The 20,268-nt window shown below is 36.8% G+C and overlaps 1 protein-coding gene across 1 annotated transcript in view; it reads left to right on the forward strand.

The window, feature by feature from the left end:
- The window catches only part of col7a1l (collagen type VII alpha 1-like), a 64,277-nt gene that overhangs the window by 12,949 nt on the left and 31,060 nt on the right, over positions 1 to 20,268 (forward strand). The window contains exons 5-34 of the mRNA XM_081362633.1: positions 2,095 to 2,188; positions 2,962 to 3,135; positions 4,110 to 4,273; positions 4,423 to 4,552; positions 5,667 to 5,783; positions 5,879 to 6,034; positions 6,606 to 6,722; positions 6,812 to 6,958; positions 8,416 to 8,535; positions 9,779 to 9,937; positions 10,048 to 10,161; positions 10,290 to 10,439; positions 11,775 to 11,912; positions 12,005 to 12,151; positions 12,237 to 12,356; positions 13,246 to 13,392; positions 14,244 to 14,507; positions 15,194 to 15,333; positions 15,503 to 15,626; positions 15,722 to 15,865; positions 16,546 to 16,733; positions 16,822 to 16,902; positions 16,987 to 17,004; positions 17,089 to 17,115; positions 18,222 to 18,290; positions 18,890 to 18,970; positions 19,098 to 19,124; positions 19,473 to 19,517; positions 19,627 to 19,695; positions 19,799 to 19,894. Of these exons, the coding sequence (XP_081218759.1) occupies positions 2,095 to 2,188; positions 2,962 to 3,135; positions 4,110 to 4,273; positions 4,423 to 4,552; positions 5,667 to 5,783; positions 5,879 to 6,034; positions 6,606 to 6,722; positions 6,812 to 6,958; positions 8,416 to 8,535; positions 9,779 to 9,937; positions 10,048 to 10,161; positions 10,290 to 10,439; positions 11,775 to 11,912; positions 12,005 to 12,151; positions 12,237 to 12,356; positions 13,246 to 13,392; positions 14,244 to 14,507; positions 15,194 to 15,333; positions 15,503 to 15,626; positions 15,722 to 15,865; positions 16,546 to 16,733; positions 16,822 to 16,902; positions 16,987 to 17,004; positions 17,089 to 17,115; positions 18,222 to 18,290; positions 18,890 to 18,970; positions 19,098 to 19,124; positions 19,473 to 19,517; positions 19,627 to 19,695; positions 19,799 to 19,894 (3,567 nt within the window). The remainder of the gene's footprint in view (positions 1 to 2,094; positions 2,189 to 2,961; positions 3,136 to 4,109; positions 4,274 to 4,422; positions 4,553 to 5,666; positions 5,784 to 5,878; positions 6,035 to 6,605; positions 6,723 to 6,811; positions 6,959 to 8,415; positions 8,536 to 9,778; positions 9,938 to 10,047; positions 10,162 to 10,289; positions 10,440 to 11,774; positions 11,913 to 12,004; positions 12,152 to 12,236; positions 12,357 to 13,245; positions 13,393 to 14,243; positions 14,508 to 15,193; positions 15,334 to 15,502; positions 15,627 to 15,721; positions 15,866 to 16,545; positions 16,734 to 16,821; positions 16,903 to 16,986; positions 17,005 to 17,088; positions 17,116 to 18,221; positions 18,291 to 18,889; positions 18,971 to 19,097; positions 19,125 to 19,472; positions 19,518 to 19,626; positions 19,696 to 19,798; positions 19,895 to 20,268) is intronic.

Below are 20,268 nucleotides of genomic sequence, written 5' to 3' on the forward strand. Positions count from 1 at the left end.
TGGAAAGGTTCTATGGATGTTAAAGTCACCATGAAATCAAAATGGACAATTCAAATTTTGATTTGCAATTGAATTGAATTGAATTGAATTGAATTGAATTGAATTGAATTGAATTGAATTGAATTGAATTGAAAGCAATTCAAAAGCACACTGTGCCGTCTGGACAAAATAAAGTCAAGCTCTAAATTTGTTCTTGTTTGAGAAGCCGTTTCACTCAGATATAGGCTACATCAAAATAGGGAAGAAAAGACAATCGCAACTTCCATTTAATCCCAACTTTTTCTTCATGGATCTATAGATTCCAATAAAGCAAATTTATTTTTAAAAATGTGTAGCTACCCAGCATGAAGGCACATAAATGGAAACCAATCAAATGACAATGTCACGTTCCTACTCACAGCTTGCATTGTTTGGCATTTTATGGCACCTCATTTGGTTAGGACACAGTCTGAATACAGAATACTGAACCGTAATCATATCTGAAATGAACTGAAATGCAAAATTTCCAAATGAAACATCCTGTCACATACACACAGAACAACCTTCTAATTATATCTCAAAGAGCTGCACCTGCAGTCACTTCATTGATTCTGTCAGGACATCACGTCCTGCGCTGCAGTGCACACACTCTGCTCCGCAGTGTCCCACCCATCCTAATTTAGGGCTTGATTAGGATTCCAAACTGCACATAACTGCTGGTCTTGCTGTGGAGCACCTGGTGTGAAGAAACGAGCAGGCATTTATAATGAACTGCAGAGATTTACCCCGTTTTTAAAACTCTCTTTAACATACTGGGTAACACTATATTTTACAGTGTCCTTGTTACATATGTTACATGTACTAGTAAATTATGCATAATTACATGCAACTAACCCTCAACCAAACACTAATCCTACCCTAACTCTATAGTAAGTACTTATTATTACTCAGTACTTTACACTGTAATAACGACACCTTAAAATAAAGTGTTACCACATACTGGCATACTAGTGTAAGGTGCATAAAGATGAACCCAGACTCAGCTCGGCCAATGCGGTGAACTTTAGGTGACCCAAGAGATGTTTCTTTTTCAGAATACTCATTTGTGAGTCAGTGTAAGCGACTTTGCAAGTTTGGATCTGCTGCGGTTGGGGAATTATGTATGCAATGAGATGATAATTCATGCTGTGTGCTTTCAAGGGCATCAGTATCAGCGTGATACTCTTAATGGCAGATTGAGTCCTTTAATACAAATTCACACTTTTGGGTGGATTTCATGAAAGCTGTTAAGACAGTTCTCATTTTTGTTTCTTATTACTGTAATGTGAAAGATAAATATTTCAGTTGTAAAGTATACATAACCTTTATGGTGATTTAAATAAAAAACATTCTTGTTTTTCTGTAATGAGGCATTATGGTAATGAGAATTCTTGTTGAAAATAATGGGAATAGTAAAAGTACATGATGACTCATTACAGTAAATTGGAGTGTTAACAATGCTTAATTGTCCTAAAAAATGTCACAATGCAAAATAATAATAATTAAAATAGTCCTAAATGTAGGCCTTATTTTCTTTCCTGGTAGCACTTTATTTTTCAGTCCTATCTAAGTCTTATGTATTTATTAAAATAACTAGTTACTAACACTTAACCTAACCTCAAGTCCATATAGTTACCTTATATTACTCAGTACTTTCTCATGTAAGTACACTGTAAATACACATACTGTAAAATAAAGTACCATGTTTTTTCTTTGTGGTTAAATATAAGCAGGACCTTTCTCGATAGTCTTTGTGAGATTTACTCTTTAATATATTTTTGTACATCTTTGAAATTTAATGCCTGTGGCATGTCTAAGGGGGATCTACAAGTATGACCCAGTTTTATTACTTTGTGCGGTGACTGGCTTTATATTTCTGATGTTAGAAAAAGTCTCACAATAGACATGTATTTCAGTCTAAAAATTACATGGAAGAAAGGAAAACTGTTTGTGGCACCATTTTAATTACAATTAAGCACATTTTTGAGTTTTTCAGGTTTTGTGAGATTCACCCTTTTGCGTGTTGGGATATACAGTAAAGCATCACATTATGTTTTTTTTTTATTTTGGCATCAGATTGCTGTTCTGATCACTAATGGCCAATCGGATGATCCAGTGGACGGTCCAGCTAAAGCTGTTACAGACAGTGGAATTTCACTGTTTGCTGTGGGTGAGTTTTCAGACTTGGTGCTATTCATGCCAAAAGTGTGCTTGTGTGTGTTTGTGTGCGTGCTTGTGTGTGTGCGCACTCCTTTATGTTTTGACGTGTGACTCAGAGTAACTGTAGTGGAGTGATTTACACTGAATGGTAGTATTGGTGAACGTGCCAAGACATAAAACGTGTATGTTTGTGTGTGTCGGCCTTGTTTCCTTGACTTTCTGACGCTCTTTCTGTTTTGACGCCCAGAGTGCTGAAATAATTATGGCTCATTACCCGGTGGCCAACTAATTGCTGTAATTTTTCATCAAGCTCATTCCTCCTTGCTCCCCTTCAACACACACACACACACACACACACACACACACACACACACACACACACACACACCGTGTCCTGCCTTTCTAATCAGTTTTCCCAGAGAGATCAGGCCGTTTGACACATGTACAGCAAGGCGACATGGTGTGACGTTCTCCCATCATCACTCTACAGCTGATAACACTGCAGACATGTCTGAGACATATGAGGGTCACTCATGTACACCCACAAACCTGTTAAGAATTGACTGCACCTTACAGGCCTCCATGCTATAATTTTTTTTAAAATAAAGTCACTTTGGAGCTGTGGTATAGTGACAACTAAGTGAATAGCCTTGGTGATCATATGGGTGATGAAGGTTCGAGTTTGGCCTGCAACGTGCCCTGATCCCATAATCTGTTAGAAATGAAGTAGATCTGTGTTGAAGCTAATCTGTGTCTGGGCGATGTGTGTTGTGTGTTCTTCAGGAGTGAGGAACGCCGATCAGTCTGAGCTGAAGAAGATCGTTACAGAACCCCATGAGGAACATCTAATTCTCAGCCCAGATTTCTCCTTCCTCGAGCACCTGCTGCCCAAACTCTCCCGCCGCATCTGCTTCACCGCTTCAGAACCTCCCCGACCTGTTAAACAAAAGCCACCTGGTAAAATGACCATGAGTTTTGCTAATGGAACTTGAGGCTTATCTATTTTTTTGGATTTATTGCATTTCAAGCTTGTCTAAACACAGTTGGCCCGCTTGTTAAACTCTGCCCTCCTTGGTTACTGTTGCTTGTGTAGACAAGCTTTATATATCATACATTTATATATAAAACATAGGAGATTTGCATGAACACTCTCATTTAATTTTTTTTTTTTTAAAGAGCAAAATTACACAAAAAATGGCCAACTTACAATTAATTTCACAAATGATAATTATGGAGTTCATTTCAGTTTTAGACAGCTCTACAAAAGGCAATAGTGTCATTATTCAGATCAAGTCAGTTCAATGTTGATTAAAAGTGTCTGCAATGTTAATACCTTGAGTTAATTAAAAGTATCTGCAATGTTAGTATCTCAGTTCATTAAAAGTGTCTGCAATGTTAGTATCATTATCCAGCTCAATTCCTTGCAAATCGTGTTCTCATCCAATAGTGTCAGTGTAGTTAAATCGATAATATAACTATGTATTAATTGTCTTTCTTTTAATAGTGACAACATTAATGTAACAGTTGAAAACTTTCATTATGATAGTGTGATATCGTTAAGCTGCTTTTGCTCTTATTTATGACCTAAATGTAAATATAATCAAACATTAATTTTAGTAACAAAATTTTAGTTATGTTACTAATGTCCTAGCACTAAAACAGAACTTCTTAATGATTTCATATGTGTTTGTTTGAGAATGATAGCTTGATCGATAAATAGATTTATCATAAAGATATCTACCTCAAAAATAATAATCTTAAAAAAACAAGAAAAAAAAACACACCCGATCCTCTCTTGTGTCACTATTATTAAGTGAAATAAATTACAGTATTTATGAAGACTTTCCATATCTACACAAACAGACAGATCTTTCGTATTAGTAAAGAGCAAAAATTCAGTTGTTCTATCATGTTTATCTTGTGTGCTGTAGTGGTGGAGAGGATAGTAGGACCTAAAGATCTGCAAGTGAGTGAGCTGAGTTACAGCTCTCTGCAGCTGACCTGGAGTCAGGCCACAGGAGATGTTACCGGCTACAGGCTGCTCATCACCCCTGTGTCTCCAAAGGGCCATCTGCTCCCAGCACAGCAGAGACAGGTGAGACACGCTCACCTGTCCATATGCACACCCCATGCAGCACAGCAGATGGAAGGCTGCACATGGACAACTTTTGTTGATTATGTATTTGCAAGTGTTTGTGCGTATGGTTTGTTCAGAATATATTCTCTTCTTTTTCTCTATCTCAGATTGATCTGAAGGGAGATATTAGTAGTACTCCAGTAACCGGGTTGAGTCCTAAGACTGAGTACTCTCTCACTGTATACGCCATCTACCACGGACGCATTGGAGAATCTGCCACTATTATCACAGAAACCAGTGCGTGTCAAACTGTATACACTCTTAGAAGAAAAGGTTCTATATATAACCTTAAATGATCCTGGGTCACTGTGCCAAGTAAGACATATATGACCCTGGATCACAAAACCAGTCTTATTAAGTCGCACGGGTATATTTGTGGCAATAGCCAACAAAACATTGTATGGGACAAAATTATCGATTTTTCTTTTATGCCAAAAATCATTAGGATATTAAGTAAAGATCATGATCCATGAAGATATTTTGTAATTTCCCAACTTAAATATAAAAAACATTTATTTTTGTGAGTGGATGCAGCACAATCGCCAATAGAAATGGACAACTTTAAAGGCGATTTTCTCAATATTTCATTTTTTTTGCACCCTCAAATTCCAGATTTTCAAATAGTTGTATCTCGGCCAAATATTGTCCTATCCTAACAAACCATACATCAATGGAAAGATTATGTATTCAGCTTTCAGATGTATGAATCTCAATTTAAAAAAAATTACCCATAAGATTGGTTTTGTGGTCTAGGTTCACATATTTTGTTGATCCTGGAACAACATTCCTGCATGAAAATGTTGTCCTACCCATAAGTTATCCCTAAAATCTGATATATGAATAACACTGATGTAGAAGCACCTAACCCTGGTTGTAAGCCTAAACTTGACATTGACACAAACTGTAAACTTGTTCCTCAAATCTGATTGGTTGATTGGAATGTTGTTCCAGGATCAACATAGATGTTAATCCAGAAACATGTTGCACTTGGTGAAATCACGTTCACAAAGGGTTCCTTCAGGTGCTTCATACAAAGAACGTTTTTTCGCCATTTTTCATGAATTTAGTTCATTAATCACTAGAACAAAAATTAATAACCCATTAGACATTAGAGGATTTTGCAATTATTTTGAAATTTAAGACATTTCTCCTTATATAGAACCTCACTTAACCTTTTTTTTTTCAAAGAGTGTACACCAAAAATGTCTCTAAACATGATAAATGTACTTTAAAAGGGCATGCATATCTATTTAGAAAGACATGATCTTTCTTATTTATTTGTACGCAAACTTTCCCATCGCCTGACTGCAATATCCCAGCATGCATATCGGTACGTACGCTTTCTTTCCAGCTGTTGTGCCACCGGTTGCAAACTTCCGTGTGATTGAAGAAGGACTTTTCTTTTTACGCCTGGGATGGACGCCTCCGCTTGGAAAAGTGGATGGATATAAAATCTATGTTCCAAGAAGTGGGTAACCTGCAGACTTTCACAGACTGAGAAACTTTACAGATGTTGTTTTGAAATATTCCTCCATTTATTCTCATATATCTTTTTCTCCTCAGCGGACAGACCCGGGCTTATTTATGAGCAGATGCTGATGGGCGACGTCTCCTCTCACGTGATTGACACCTTAGAAGAGGATAAAGATTACAAGGTCAACATCTACGCCATCTACCCAGAGGGCACCAGTGAGCCTGTATCTATCACCGGGAAAACTTGTTAGTCTATTTCCTCTTTCTTTCTTCCCCTCAAATGTTCATCTCACTCCTCATGCATAAGTCTGCCCTTCCAAAATGATAGTGTGTCATTATGATGGTATCGTGTCCAAAAAAAAAAAAACATGGTATTATGGTAAGCATAAACATTTCCTATATTTCAGTCCTCATATAGGCTATACGTAGAGGGGGACTCTGTAAAATATAGTGTATATATATGTTACCGGCAAAGTGTGAAATCCCAGTATTGCATAGAATGCCTAGGCAATGTATAGAATGCCTGATGGTTTTTGGCAAAAATACATTACCTAATTCTATACATTACCTAGGCATTCTATAGAATGCCGGATTACACACTTTGCCCGTAACATATATACTTTATTATTATAGGACTATGAATAATAATTAAAGTGACAATTTTACATGAAATTGTGTATGGTGCTGGTTTAACCACTAGATGGCAGTTGAACACATTTCTTCATGAAAAATCCTGCAGCAAATACTTTATGATTCTTGTCATGCATTATCATCCCACTCAAAACGCTGTGCACTTCTCATTCTCTGGATGTTGCAGTGAAACTGGTCCCAGTTGATCAATTGCTGGTGCAGAACGCTACTACAGACACAGTTCAGGCCCGCTGGTCGTCTGTCAGAGGTGCCACAGGGTACAGACTCACCTGGTCATCATCAGGTAACAAGTACTGAGCTGCTTTGATAATAAATGCAGCCTGTTTAAAAGCATAAATATAAATGCAAATCTCTGCTTGCCTATTTCCGCAGAGGGACACATAGAAAATGTGAACCTAGGAGACAACTTTAATTTCTACATGGTGCAGGGCCTGCATGCTGGCACAGAGTACACCATCACTATCAACCCTATCTTTGTGGACATTGAAGGGCCTGTTACCTCTGCCAAAGCCAAGACATGTGAGTGCTGCATGTGCACTTTAAAGGGCCGTTCACACAGGACTTGCTTTGAAAGACAGATAGACGGAGCCAACAGAATGAAACGGGTCTTTAGATGTTATTTTACTTGACTCAGTGTCTTAAAAACAGAAAGAAATGTTACATAAAGCAAGAAGACACAATGCTGATAATAAATCATCCCAACTAGCAAAAATATTTATATTTTTCCTCCTGTAGTCAATGATTGTATCCTCTTAAACTCATCTTTGATCACTAAAATGGCATATTTTAAAGTTTTTTCTTGTGGACAGCTTGAATGTAACTACACCCTTGCTTCTTTTAGTATAAGCGTAGCCATGAATATGCAAATGAGCCCCTCCTCCACTCACTCATACAGGTTCAGTCCATGTATCAGAATGATAATGCATTTTATGTATCGGTCACTACAACGTTGGACACATAACGGTAATATGATTAACCTTTTGCTTGACTAAGTTATCAAACAGCTAATAATGTGTTGCTAATGTTACAAAAAACATATTCCTGTTCACCATTTCAGAGTCACACAGCTGCCTCCTAAAATCAGTATCCTTAGAAAAGCTTAGAATGTCAGTGGAGAAAAGCATTAGTTCATCATAACAACTATGCATCAAATACATAATTCACCCGCTATAATCTACCTGATTTTTCATATCAACAGAAGAATGTTCCAGGATAACCTGGCTTCTCTTGAGACTCCCCTGCTTCGCTTTATTTAATGATAAGCTAAAGCCCGCACGTTGACGTGATTGGTTACAAGGTAGTTGGTGACGTAAGAAACACTGGTGATTTCAATCCTCTTTTTTTCACTGCATTTTTAAGGAGAAAATATTCAGCAATGGTGTTGACTTATGAATTTTCTCATGGTTTGTCTTGAAGCATATTAAAAACACCACATAGAAATATATAAAACAACATTAAAAGCTTGATTTTGGTCATGTGAACATTAAGGAAACATTCCGATTTATCATTTTGCAAACATTTGGGCAATGTTACTTTTGAATGTTCTCTGAACGTTATGAAACAGGTAACATTTAAAAAACGTTAGAAAAAACGTCCAACTAAAATGTTTCAGAAATAAAATGTCCCATTAGTAATAATGTTTTTGTGCTAACGTTTTGAGAACATCAATAAAGACCATGAACATTACTGGAAGAATGTTTGTTCATAACTTTGATAGAACCTTGTTAGAATGTTAGCCAAAGTTTCAAGAATGTTCCCTGTAAGCTGGGATACCATTGAGGAAGATTATGATGCTCTCTCTCTCTCTCTCTCTCTCTCTCTCTCTCTCTCTCTCTCTCTCTCTCTCTCTCTCTCTCTCTCTCTCTCTCTCTCTCTCTCTCTCTCTCTCTCTCTCTCTCTCTCTCTCTCTCTCTCTCTCTCTCTCTCTCTCTCTCTCTCTCTCTCTCTCTCTCTCTCTCTCTCTCTGTGTGTCTCAGTGGAAAGCAGTGCAGTACAGACCCTGAGAGCATCTGCGGTGAGCACTAGCAGCGCTGTTATCTCGTGGAACGCTGTACCTGGAGCCACAGGCTACAGACTGGCCTGGGGTCCTACTGCAGGTACCTCAAAAAGTGCTGTTCTCCTATAGGATCTCATTGTCCTGAACTTGGCCATTCTCCACTTTCCAATTTCACTTTGTAGTCTGTTTCTCTTTTTTGTCACTACTTTTCTTTCATCTCCTCTCCCTCCCTCTCTCTCTCTCTCTCTCTCTCTCTCTCTCTCTCTCTCTCTCTCTCTCTCTCTCTCTCTCTCTCTCTCCATCTTTCTCTGATTTATAGTCTCTTTTTTATGGAAGCGACAGGTTGGTGACAACATGAGGTGTCTCTGTGCCACCTCATGACTCATGCCGTCAACTTTATCTGCGTGTTTAGGAGAATTTGTGTGTGTGTGTGTTCGGGGCTCTGTGTGGAAAAAATGAATTGATGTCACCTCTGAGCACCTCCAAAAGAAGAGTCTTTGAAAGTGACACCTTTCTGTCACTGTGATGGGCTGCAGGCCCCTGCTTTTAAAGAGCGACCTGGAAGAACATTCTGAGGAAGAAGTGCTCTGTGACTCATAACATACGCACTGACACATACATAGATGAGTCTGAGAATGAGTATATGGAGAAAAGGGAGAGAAACGAAGGGCGAGAGAGGCTAAATTAGGTGTTTGATGTTAAGTATTTAAAAAAAAGAATATATATATATATATATATATATATATATATATATATTAGTGCTGTCAAATCGCTTAATTGCGACCAATCGCATCTAACATAAATTTTTGTTTACATAATAGATGTGTGTGTATATATATCTATCTATATATCTATATATTATATTTATATATATTATGTGTGTGCGCGTTTGCGTGTATATATATATAAGATATACACACATAAATACTGTATGTATAAATATATGTGTGTGTATGTATGTATGTATATATATATATATATATATATATATATATACACACAGTATATTTTTATGTTAGGTGCGTGCGATTAATCGTTTTGACAGCACTAATTAATATATATATATATATATATATATATATATACTCATCCATTTATATGAATGCATTATTTTATGTGTGTTGTATGTATATTTGGTTAGTATTAAAATACTATTATTATTGTTATTATTATTATTAGCATTATTTATACGATTTTTTCTTTCTGTATCACCAGAAAATGTATATACTGTATATTAATATGCAAGTACATAAACATATTTTACATATATATTTTTACACATATATTTTTTATGCTTTGCACACCTCTTTTAACCTCTTATATTTATGTGTGTTTATGCGAAGAGTTCACAGGGAGAGATCGGCCCAGACAGCTGGCTCTGAATGGCAGCACTACTGAGTATGTTTTGAAGAATCTGGTCCATGACACAGAGTATGTTCTCTCTCTTTACGTGCTCTTTGGTTCTGTGGTTGGCCCGGGCATCACCGCTACATTCAGAACCTGTGAGTGACCTGAAACTTTCTCCTGTTTTCTTGATAAACACATTTTGACAGTCAGCAGTGACTTCAGCTGCTTACTGGTCGAGTCTTATGTGATGCGTTCTGCTCCCCAGCACCCCTCGGATATGTGTCAAATTTTAAAGTAACGTCATACACCAGCTCGTCCATCGATGTGGAATGGAGTCCTATTGTAGGGGCCACAGAGTATAAACTCACCTGGAGTTCGGGTAAAAACTGTTCATCTACAAAATCAGAATCACTGGCAAATGTGTCCAGTCTGTTTCAATAAGGCCCATAAAATTATAATTCCTCATTCTGATTTGTGCTGTGAATGTGTGTGTGCTTTTGCTCCCAGAATTTGTGCGTCCTCAGAGTCGTTATCTTGACCGCAGTGTTTTACAGCACAGCATCACTGGTCTTCAGCCACACACGCTTTATTCTGTCAGCATTCATGCGCTCTACAGCAACACAGAAGGGCCAGAAATCACCCTCTCGCAGCAAACAGGTACTTTTTACAACAATAAACTCAATCACAGAAATATTTTTTTTGTCATGGAAAAATAACCACAGTATTTGATTCAACCTTTTTTGGATTTTTTCTGGATTTTTTAACTGTGTCCTTCTGTCTCAAGACACGCAAACACTCATTTAAAGGAATATCCTGAGTTCGGTACAAGTTAAGTTTGTGATTACCACAAAAAGTCACAGTGAGGCATTTACAATGGGGTCAATTTGTAAAATGTTAAAATACTGTTTCAGTAATATAGACATTAGACTAAACAATATGTGTGAAAAGTAAATTACTAACCTTTTATGTATAAAGTGATTTCTGATTTTACATCTTTGTTGCCATTACAATGTAACTCCATAAGCCCTAAATCGTAAATTAAATCTAAATTTAAAATGATAACCTTCACATTTCTGCTTTTAAGTCCTCCAAAAATTGGCCCCATTCACTGCCATTGTAAGTGCCTCACCGTAACTTTGATTTTATGTGGTAATTTAGCACTTAGAACTGGAATATTCTTTTTAAGATACTCTTATCTTTGCTTTCTCAACCCTTTTCACAGTTACAAGGTCGTCGTACTGATATTCGTAGGATTTTAAATATATATTCCTCCTTTTATTATTGCTTGTGTTATACGAAGTCTTCCACAGTATTTTTGATGTTCCTCAAAGCTGTTCTTGATCCAACAGTTCTTGATCTATTTGGTTTGGTTTGACTGCTCAGTTTGGCTCTGTGTCTTCTTTCAATGACAACTGGTTGACAGTCATTTATCAGAGCCATGAGAAGAAAACTCTGCTCAGTTAATTAAACACTTCAGACAGTCAGGGTTCGGGGATATGGAGATGTTCCGCCCATTGTTCCAGTGGGATTGTGGGATATCAGGAGATTGATTGACAGCTCCTGTGTTTGAGCCCCCATCTTTAGGACAACAGCTATTTATAGAGCAGTATTTTTACTGAAGCTCTGTATGTGTGTGTGTGTGTGCGTGCGCGTGTGTATGTGTGTTTCACTGCTGTCAACCTCACTGTTATCAGCACATCTTCACAGTTCACAGTAAAACAGCTACAGTACACTTAAAACAACGCAAAAACAAATATAAAAATGTTTAAGTATTTATTTGACCTGTTTTGACTTAAATGCATCTTACGTATTGGACTATAATCCTTCAAGGGGCTTCTAGATTTAATATCTTAAAAATATTAAATAGAAAATTTATATATTTGAATGAATTTCACATGTGAATGAATTATAATTGAATCATTTTTAAATAAATATATTTCATTGACTTGACAAACCTGGTGTCACTAATAGTTGTGCCATATTGTTCTGCAGCTTCTTTAACTGACTCTGAGCTGATTGAGACAGTTCGGGAGGTAAAAGTTGTGGACATTGGCGCCAGCTCTTTTAAACTGGCCTGGAAGAAAACTCCAGGGGTCACTGGGTACAATATCACCTGGCGCCCCTTTCATGGTGGGCACCTGCAGTCCTCATTACACTCCATTATCATTGCATTTCATTATAATCCATCCATCATCTTCACTGTTCTGTGTATTTTCTCTTAGGTGGAGTGAAGAAGAGTGAGGTTGTATCTTCTTCTGCCACGTCCTTCACCATCACTGATCTGCCTGCAAGTTCTGCCTACAAAATCCAGGTTTCTGCAGTTGTCAAAAGCAAAGAGGGAAGCCCAGTAATGGTGACTGCCCGCACCTGTGAGTCTGCTTGTTTTCATGTAAATGTGCAACTGTAAGAATGCAAATGTAAGTATTTTGAAGAAGAATTGCTGTTGTGTTTCAGTGGATCTGCCCAAAGTGACTGGATTTAGCGCTCTGAACACCACTGACAACAGCACTGTACTGAACTGGACCAGAGTGACTGGAGCGTCTGGATACCAGCTGTCCTGGAGACACATATCAGGTCAGAAACAGAAGCTTCCAGACTGCATCCACATTTACAAAAAAATCCTAAATGTGCACACAGAAATATTTCTAGAAATAAAGGATAGCTTATGAACATGCAAACACATGACGTGCGTCCACTAAAATATATAGTTGTATAGATAGTATATATGGCATAGGCCTACTGTATATTGGTATTTAAATAAAAAAAAATTAAATCCATGTTAAAAACTGTGCACATTGGCTAATAATCGGATAACACTTTTTATAAAATAAAATAAAATTATAGATTATTTAAATATCTTATATTTTATTATATAATATATAGAGGTGATTAACCTAGCTGAAACCTGGCTCTAGGCTCTAACACTGCTCAGTTGTTTAAGAACAAGGAGAATGACCGTTTATTTGTTAATGAGTGTTGCTAAATGGCAGGGCAAAACTAATTTCAGATAAGCTCTTGTAATAAGAGTTCCTCCCATAAAAGCCATTTTGTCTGATATGAGACATAAAAAGAGAAGAGAATAGACAGCGTAGATAATGTCATGATGAGATCTGTGATTCATTCCTGTTATGGCGATGACGTCAACGAAGCCTTCTAATGAGGGTGTCCTTTGCTTGAACATGAAGGTTGTGAGGGGTTTAAAGGTGGCTTTCATTCTTAAGCTTTTGACTCTTACAAGAGCGTCATCCTGAGAATGCTTAAATTTTTATGTTTTCTTGAACATTCTTGAAGTGTTTAAACTGGTATGAAAGATTTATGACGTACCTCAAGTATTTTGAGTCATTCATTTGATCATTTTGCAGACAATAGCCTCTCCCAGATGTTCCAGTTTTTAGTTTCCTACTCCTGTTTAGTCACTTTGATGGTGTCCTAATGCAAATGCCTCTCTTTATGTTCTGTGTAGAGGTGGACTTCTCCTCTGATCTGCTGAGCTCCGGCTTCACCTCCTATAAGATCCGAGATCTCCAGTACGGCAGGACCTACATCTTTTCCATCAGACCACTTTATGGGGAAGTGGAGGGTCCAGTCACAACCATCACTAAAAGGATCTGTAAGGCATTATCTCTGCAAATATCATCAGCATTTTACATTTTTAAATGCTGATCACTTATATCGTAAAGCACTATCGATGTGTTAGACACATCTGGTGTAAATGATGTTCTCTGTTCATGTCATTATGTGGTATCACAACTCATTATTTAGGAAAGTGTATGTATTTTTAAAATACGCTACCGTTCGAAAGTTTTTTTTAAATTAGTCATTTAACTTGTTAATCAAATGTGATAGTAAATACATTTATAATACAGCAAATGATTTAAATTTCAAATAAATGCTGTTCTTCTGATCTTTCTATTCATCAAAGAATCCTGAATTCCACAAAAATATTAATCGGCACAACTGTTTTCAACATTGATAATAATAAGAAATGTTTTTTGAGCACCAAATCAGCATATTAGAATGATTTCTGAAGGATCATGCGACACTGAATTAATGACTGCTGAAAATTCAGCTTTGCCATCACAGAAATAAATTACGTTTTAAATTATGTAAAATAGAAAACAGTTTAAATGGTAATAATATTAATGTTTTACTGTATTTTTGATCAAATAATATCAGCCTCTATGAGACTTCTTTTAAAAACATTTACAAATCTGGTAACTCTTTACTACCACATGTCAACTGATTTTAACCCTACCAGTCTACTAATACTCTACTAATGAGAGTTAGTTGACATGTACTGTAGGTGCAACATTACTTGTATTCAACAGAATGTGTTAAAGGGATCATCAAAATAAAGTGAAATCAAAAATCTTACCGACTGCAAGCTTTTGAATGGTAGTATATACTAAAAGTAAACACTGGTTTATTTGAGCTCAGGACTTTTTAATGCTTATCTTACAGTGGGAGCTCCTTACCTCATTCCTGTCCAGAGCTCCACGCCGGCCTCTGTCTCCGCTAACACCAAGAACAACGACTTGCACGTCCACACCACAACCAGAAACACTCGCACCCCAGTGGTCAAAGCCCCCAGCACACCCACTACAACTCAAAGACTCGCTGTGAGGCCTCAGATCACAATCGGCCAAGCGGCCTCAGCACTGACCAGAATTACCACAGTAAATGACCAAACCACCCTCTCTGTTGAGACGCCCCCTCCTGGACCAGGTCATTAAAATTAAATGTTGTCTCAACCAGGTTTAAATCAATATTTTGCACTTAAAATGTATACAATTCTGCTGAAGTTATTTTTTAAAGGGGGCAAATCATACATTTTTCTAATAATTTTCAATCTTTTGCTCCAGAATTTTTTTTATGCACCCAAAGCAATCATTGTTTAGTTATTCATGACATTTCCCCACCCTCTCAGTGACCCTTAGAAAAAACAGGCTTTTTTTTTGCTTTTCCTTTTTAGACTTGTAAATGTCCCTTTTGCATGTGAAATTTTAAACAAGAACCCTTTCTAACAGACAGCTTTAAATATACTGCTCAGTTTGCTGAAATATACCACAAAAATAGACTATTAATCAATGTTTTCCCATGATTTGAAGCTTATAAGAAGTTCAATTTCTCATGAATTACTCAAAAAACTAAAAAAAAGTATTATTTGATGTTTCAGTCATTAAAAATTTAAAGGGCCGGTTCACACACACACACACACACACACACACACACACACACACACACACAGACAGACAGTCATACAGGTTTGGAACATGAGAGTGAGGAAATGATGACAGAATCGTTTTTGGGTGAACAATCCTTTTAACTGAATCGCCAAAAGCAGAAGTTTTACTACACTGTCTACACACTCTAAACAGTGTGTGAATGAATTGTGTGCATCTGTCTGTTAGTGTGTGGCAGGGTGAAAGCAGATATTGTGTTTCTGGTCGATGAATCCTGGAGCATTGGTAATAATAACTTTGGCAAACTGAAGGATTTCCTGTTCAGAATCGTCACCTACTTCCCCACTATAGGACCTAAAGGAACACAGGTAGGACATGCTAATGCTCTAGCATAGGCTACATTAAATTAAGAACTTTACACCTCATTTGGTATCATTCTGTGTCTTAGTCACTGAATCAATAGTCTCAATCATTTTGCTCTGATCAAACATCTAATGCTTTAAGTGTGGAGTGAACCATCTCATTAACTTGCCTTAGATAGCAGTAGTTCACTACAGTGATCAGCCCAGGATCGAGTTCAACTTTAACTCTCACAAAGACCGTAGCTCCGTTTTGAGAGCACTCCGAGATGTCCACTATGGAGGAGGGAACACAAAAACAGGTTTATGTGCACATTTAAAGATCAAAAATTGTTGTTGACACATATTAGGGTGCAATCTGATCTAAAATTTGATGATTGTGAATGTGTGTGTGTAGGTCGTGGGATCAGCTATGTCCTTAGGGAGATGTTTCAGGAGTCTCTTGGTATGAGACAGGAAGTCCCTCACGTTTTAGTGTTGCTGACAGATGGAAGAGCTCAGGATGATGTAGAGCCACCGTCCAGAATAGCGCATGCTCTGGGTGAGTAATATAAACTGACATTCATATATGAAACATTCATATATGATTAAATATACACTATCGTTCAAAATTTTGGGGTCAGTAACATTTTTGTTTTTTGAAAGAATTCTCTTTTGCTGACCAAGTCTGCATTTATTTGATCAAAAATACAGTAATTTTGTAAAATATAATTACCTTTTAAAACAACTGTTTTCTATTTTAATCTATTTTTTAATGTAATTTATTCCTGTGACAACAAAGCTGTATTTTCAGCATCATTACTCCAGTCTTCAGTGTTTAATGATCCTTCAGAAATCATTCTAATATGATGATTTGGTGTTCAAGAAACCTTTTTTGTCACTCTCATTGTTGAAAACAGTTGTGCTGCTTAATATTTCTGTGAAAAACCATGATACTTTTTTTCAGGATTCTTTGATGAATATGAAGTTCAAAAGAGCGTTTATTGAAGTATATATTTTGTTGTATTTTTGTATAGATTTAAAAAATATATATTTTTATTGACACTTTTGATCAGTGTAATGTGTCCTTGCTTAATAAAAGTATTAATCTCTTTTTTTTTTTTACGCACTGATCCTAAACTTTTGAATGGTAGCATAATTATTATTTACTACTTTATACTGACACTTATAGTTTCAGTTTCCAGTTTTCGAACTTCAGTTTTTGGTACACGTGTGTTTTAGGTGTCAGTGTTTTGGCCATCGGCATCGCTCACGCAGATATTGAGGAGCTGAGGAAAATCGCCTCCCCCACCACTTACAGGAACATCTTCTTCGCCAGTGACTTTGACGATCTTCCGTCCATCGAGAGAGAGTTTATCAGCAGCATCTGTAGCGAGGCCATACTATCAGAGTTCAAACAACACGACGAGGTTGCTCGTGCTTATCAGAGTGGAATTATGGGTAATATTTTCACAATACATACTGCACAAGTTAAAATTTTATATGTCTTTGTCGTAGTCTGCTCAACTGGACACACCTACAGATGACCCAGAAGCTCTCGCTAAACCAGAAGGGCCCAGCTGTCCTCTTAACTGCAGGGTAAACGCTTCCTCTACATCCTCATTACAGCCGTCACACCATGTCTCATATGAAACCTCATTCCCAGTTTGTTGTTGTTCACAGGGTCAGAAAGGAGAGAAGGTAAGCGGCTACCATGTTACTGTGTGCGATTCGATCATATAATTATAACTGGCGACATGATAATATCTAATTTCTCTGCTGCAGGGCGATGGATTTGGTCATGGCGGCTTGGTATGTTCGACTGTTTCAGACTTCTCTTTCCTTCTTTCTTTCTCTCTAATCTCAATAGCTCAATTCCTAATTCTGTTTGAACTCTGACAGACAGTCTTTCTCACTTTGTTAGAGGGCTTTACAAAGGTAACATCAGTATTGTTATTGCTCATACTTAGAAATAGGGGTTTGAACAAACCCTCAACCCTGTTCCCACCAAGAATGATAACTATATACTAAGTATTTAACCTATTTAGCTTATTGAGTAGATGTGTGATGTAACTTTGGTTATACTTTATTTTAAGGTGTCATTGTTACAGTGTAATTATATATTTAAGTACTGAGTAATATTAATTAACTACATGTACTTACTATAGGGATAGGGTAGGATTAGGGTTTGGTTGAGGGTTAGTTGCATGTAATTATGCATAATTAACTATAGTACTAAGTAACAAGGACACTGTAAAATAAAGTGTTACCGTAACTTTTCTTAGCAATAAGACTAGCGATATTTGCCTGACATATGATAAACTGGACTAACAATTCCCATAGACTTACATTGAAAGAGTCATTTTTAGGGTCTAAGTATCACAGAGACTTACAGTGGGCCCTTTTGACTTGGCTTAAATGCAAGTTTAGAGCTTAAACTTAGTTTTTCATCTAATATTTATATTTTATTTTATTTTATTTCTGCTATTTCAATTAATAAGAATAGTATTAGTTTTAGTTAATGATAACAACACTGGTTTTGCACACACAATTTCTTCAGAAAATATAAAAATTTAGTGTCTTGCCGTATATATATATTTTTTAAGTGTGTTGCTGGTAACACTTTAGTTTAGGGTCCAACTCTCACTATTAACTAGTTGCTTATTAGCATGCATATTAATAGGATATTAGCTGTTTATTAGTACTTATCAAGCACATATTAATGACTTAATCAATTTCTGCGTGACCATATTCTACATCCCTTAATACCTAAACTTAACAGCTACCTTACTAACTATTAATAAGCTTTAATTAGGAGTTTATTGAGGCAAAGTTGTAGTTAATAGTTAGGTAATAGTGAGAATTGGACCCTAATCTGTGACCGTGTTTCTTTTTCAAATATTTTTCTGTTGACACAGCGACTCAAGCAAGGCCCGGGGCATTATGACTCATTCTCTCTAAAGGTCAAAGGGGAGAAGGGTGAGCGGGTGAGTACATCCAACATCCGAAGCGCTCATGCCGTTCCACAGCACAAACTTAAATAAACATAAATAAAACACCCCAGTCCTCTCCGTAATTACACGCTTATGTTTATGTTAATTACTGGAGCATTTATTATTTAAACTGAGCCGTTCTGTTAATAATGAGATTGTTTTTGTGGCTCGGTTGTTGTTTTAGTAGATTAAAGGATTAAATCTAATTAATAATATCACAGATCTTTCTCTATGCGGGGTGCTATTCATACTTTTCTTTTTTTTTCTCTTCCTGTTATCTCTTTGAGAAGGCGACACATGAAAGTGCTTGTCATATCAAAGCGACTCTTTTGTATAACAAATGAAATGTGACAGGTCTTGCTAATAAGATCAGCATTGTTGTAGGTGTTTCCTTATTTATTTTTGTGATATGTATCCATGTGAATGCGTGGATTTTATATTGCTCTATATTTGATTTCAAAGCAATAAATGCACTGAAGATGTTCTGATGTTATATTTGAGCAGCATCAAACAATTTCTGTATTTGTGTATGTTTTGTTTTGTTCGGTCGTTATTTTTATCTGTGTTATTCCCAATCCACACCCATTTATCAGGGTCTTCCCGGAACGGATGGCATCCCAGGGTTACCAGGACGACCAGGTAGAACCGGACCCCCTGGTTCTCCTGGACAAAGGGTAATGGATGAATTAAAATTCAAGAATCAGTCTAGTACTGCAAAATATGTAATTAATGCAACTTATTGAGAAGATTTTGTTGATTAAATGTGTAAATGTGCCTAAACAATTTCATAATCTGATTTAGGGATCACCTGGAGTTCCTGGTGACATGGTGAGTGTCTCATTTAATCTCACAATATAAATCAGTGTAGGTGGTGGTGTTGAAATCGGTATATTCTGGAAATTGTAGTTAGTTCACTCATTTAAAGTATCTACGCAATGTCCTTTATATGTACATCTTAGTAGGAGAATTGGGAAAGGTGCAATTATGTTAGAGTGATTCACAGAGTGAGTAATGAGGAATGATTACGACTAGTCAGTTTAGAGTATTTGCCCCATTTTCTCTTAAAGTTTCACCCTTTTTTATTACATGCCTCATGTTTTAGACAAGTTGATTATTCTCTGTGTGATTGTGACAGCGATTGTGTCTGTGCGATCACTCTTTTTTCCGCAATCTTAGGGGCCTGTTGGTAATACTGGACCTAAAGGGCAGAGAGGAGAGAGAGTAAGTTTAGACATTGATAAGCATTTCATATGCTTATTTTATTTTTTAACAAATAAATAAGGCCTATTTAAATCAAGTTTACCTATGTTAACTTTATGTTATCGTGTAGGGTGAGCCAGGCTATGTGATGGGAGGTATGGAGGTTATTCCAGGGCGTAAAGGAGAACCTGGATCTTCAGTAAGTGATGGTATCATACTAAAAATAGCTGTGTTAAACTAGTTTGCATAAAATGAAATAGATTTTTTCAAGATTTTCATCTTTTCTCTATCTTGATTAAAAGGGCCCCCCAGGTGCTCCAGGGGTCCCTGGGGTATCAGGTCCTCCAGGACTCCCTGCTCAGCCTGGGCCTCCGGGGTCTCCTGGACTCTCTGTTAAGGTTAGTATGAAATATGATGAGGATGCACACATGAAGTAGTCTATATTATAAACGGTAACACTTTATTTTGATAGTTCACTTTAGACATTCTGCTAACTATAACTTTGCACTACATGTCAGCTAACTCTCATTATGAATAGACCATTATGACCATAGACCAAATGTCCATTATCCGCTAACAATTTATTTTGATGCTTCCCCAACAGACATTCCACTGACTAAGTAACTTTGCAACAACATGTCAACTTTTTCTACTTACCCAAACCCTAACACCTAACCCTGACCTGAATACAGTATATATAATAATATTATTGTCTATATTATAATCTCATGTTAGTTGTGTTTAGTGTGGCTTTTTAAGTTACAGCTTAAGG

Source organism: Scardinius erythrophthalmus (assembly GCF_964197995.2).
Source record: "Scardinius erythrophthalmus genome assembly, chromosome: 4".
In the NCBI taxonomy this organism is placed as follows: Eukaryota; Metazoa; Chordata; class Actinopteri; order Cypriniformes; family Leuciscidae; genus Scardinius; species Scardinius erythrophthalmus.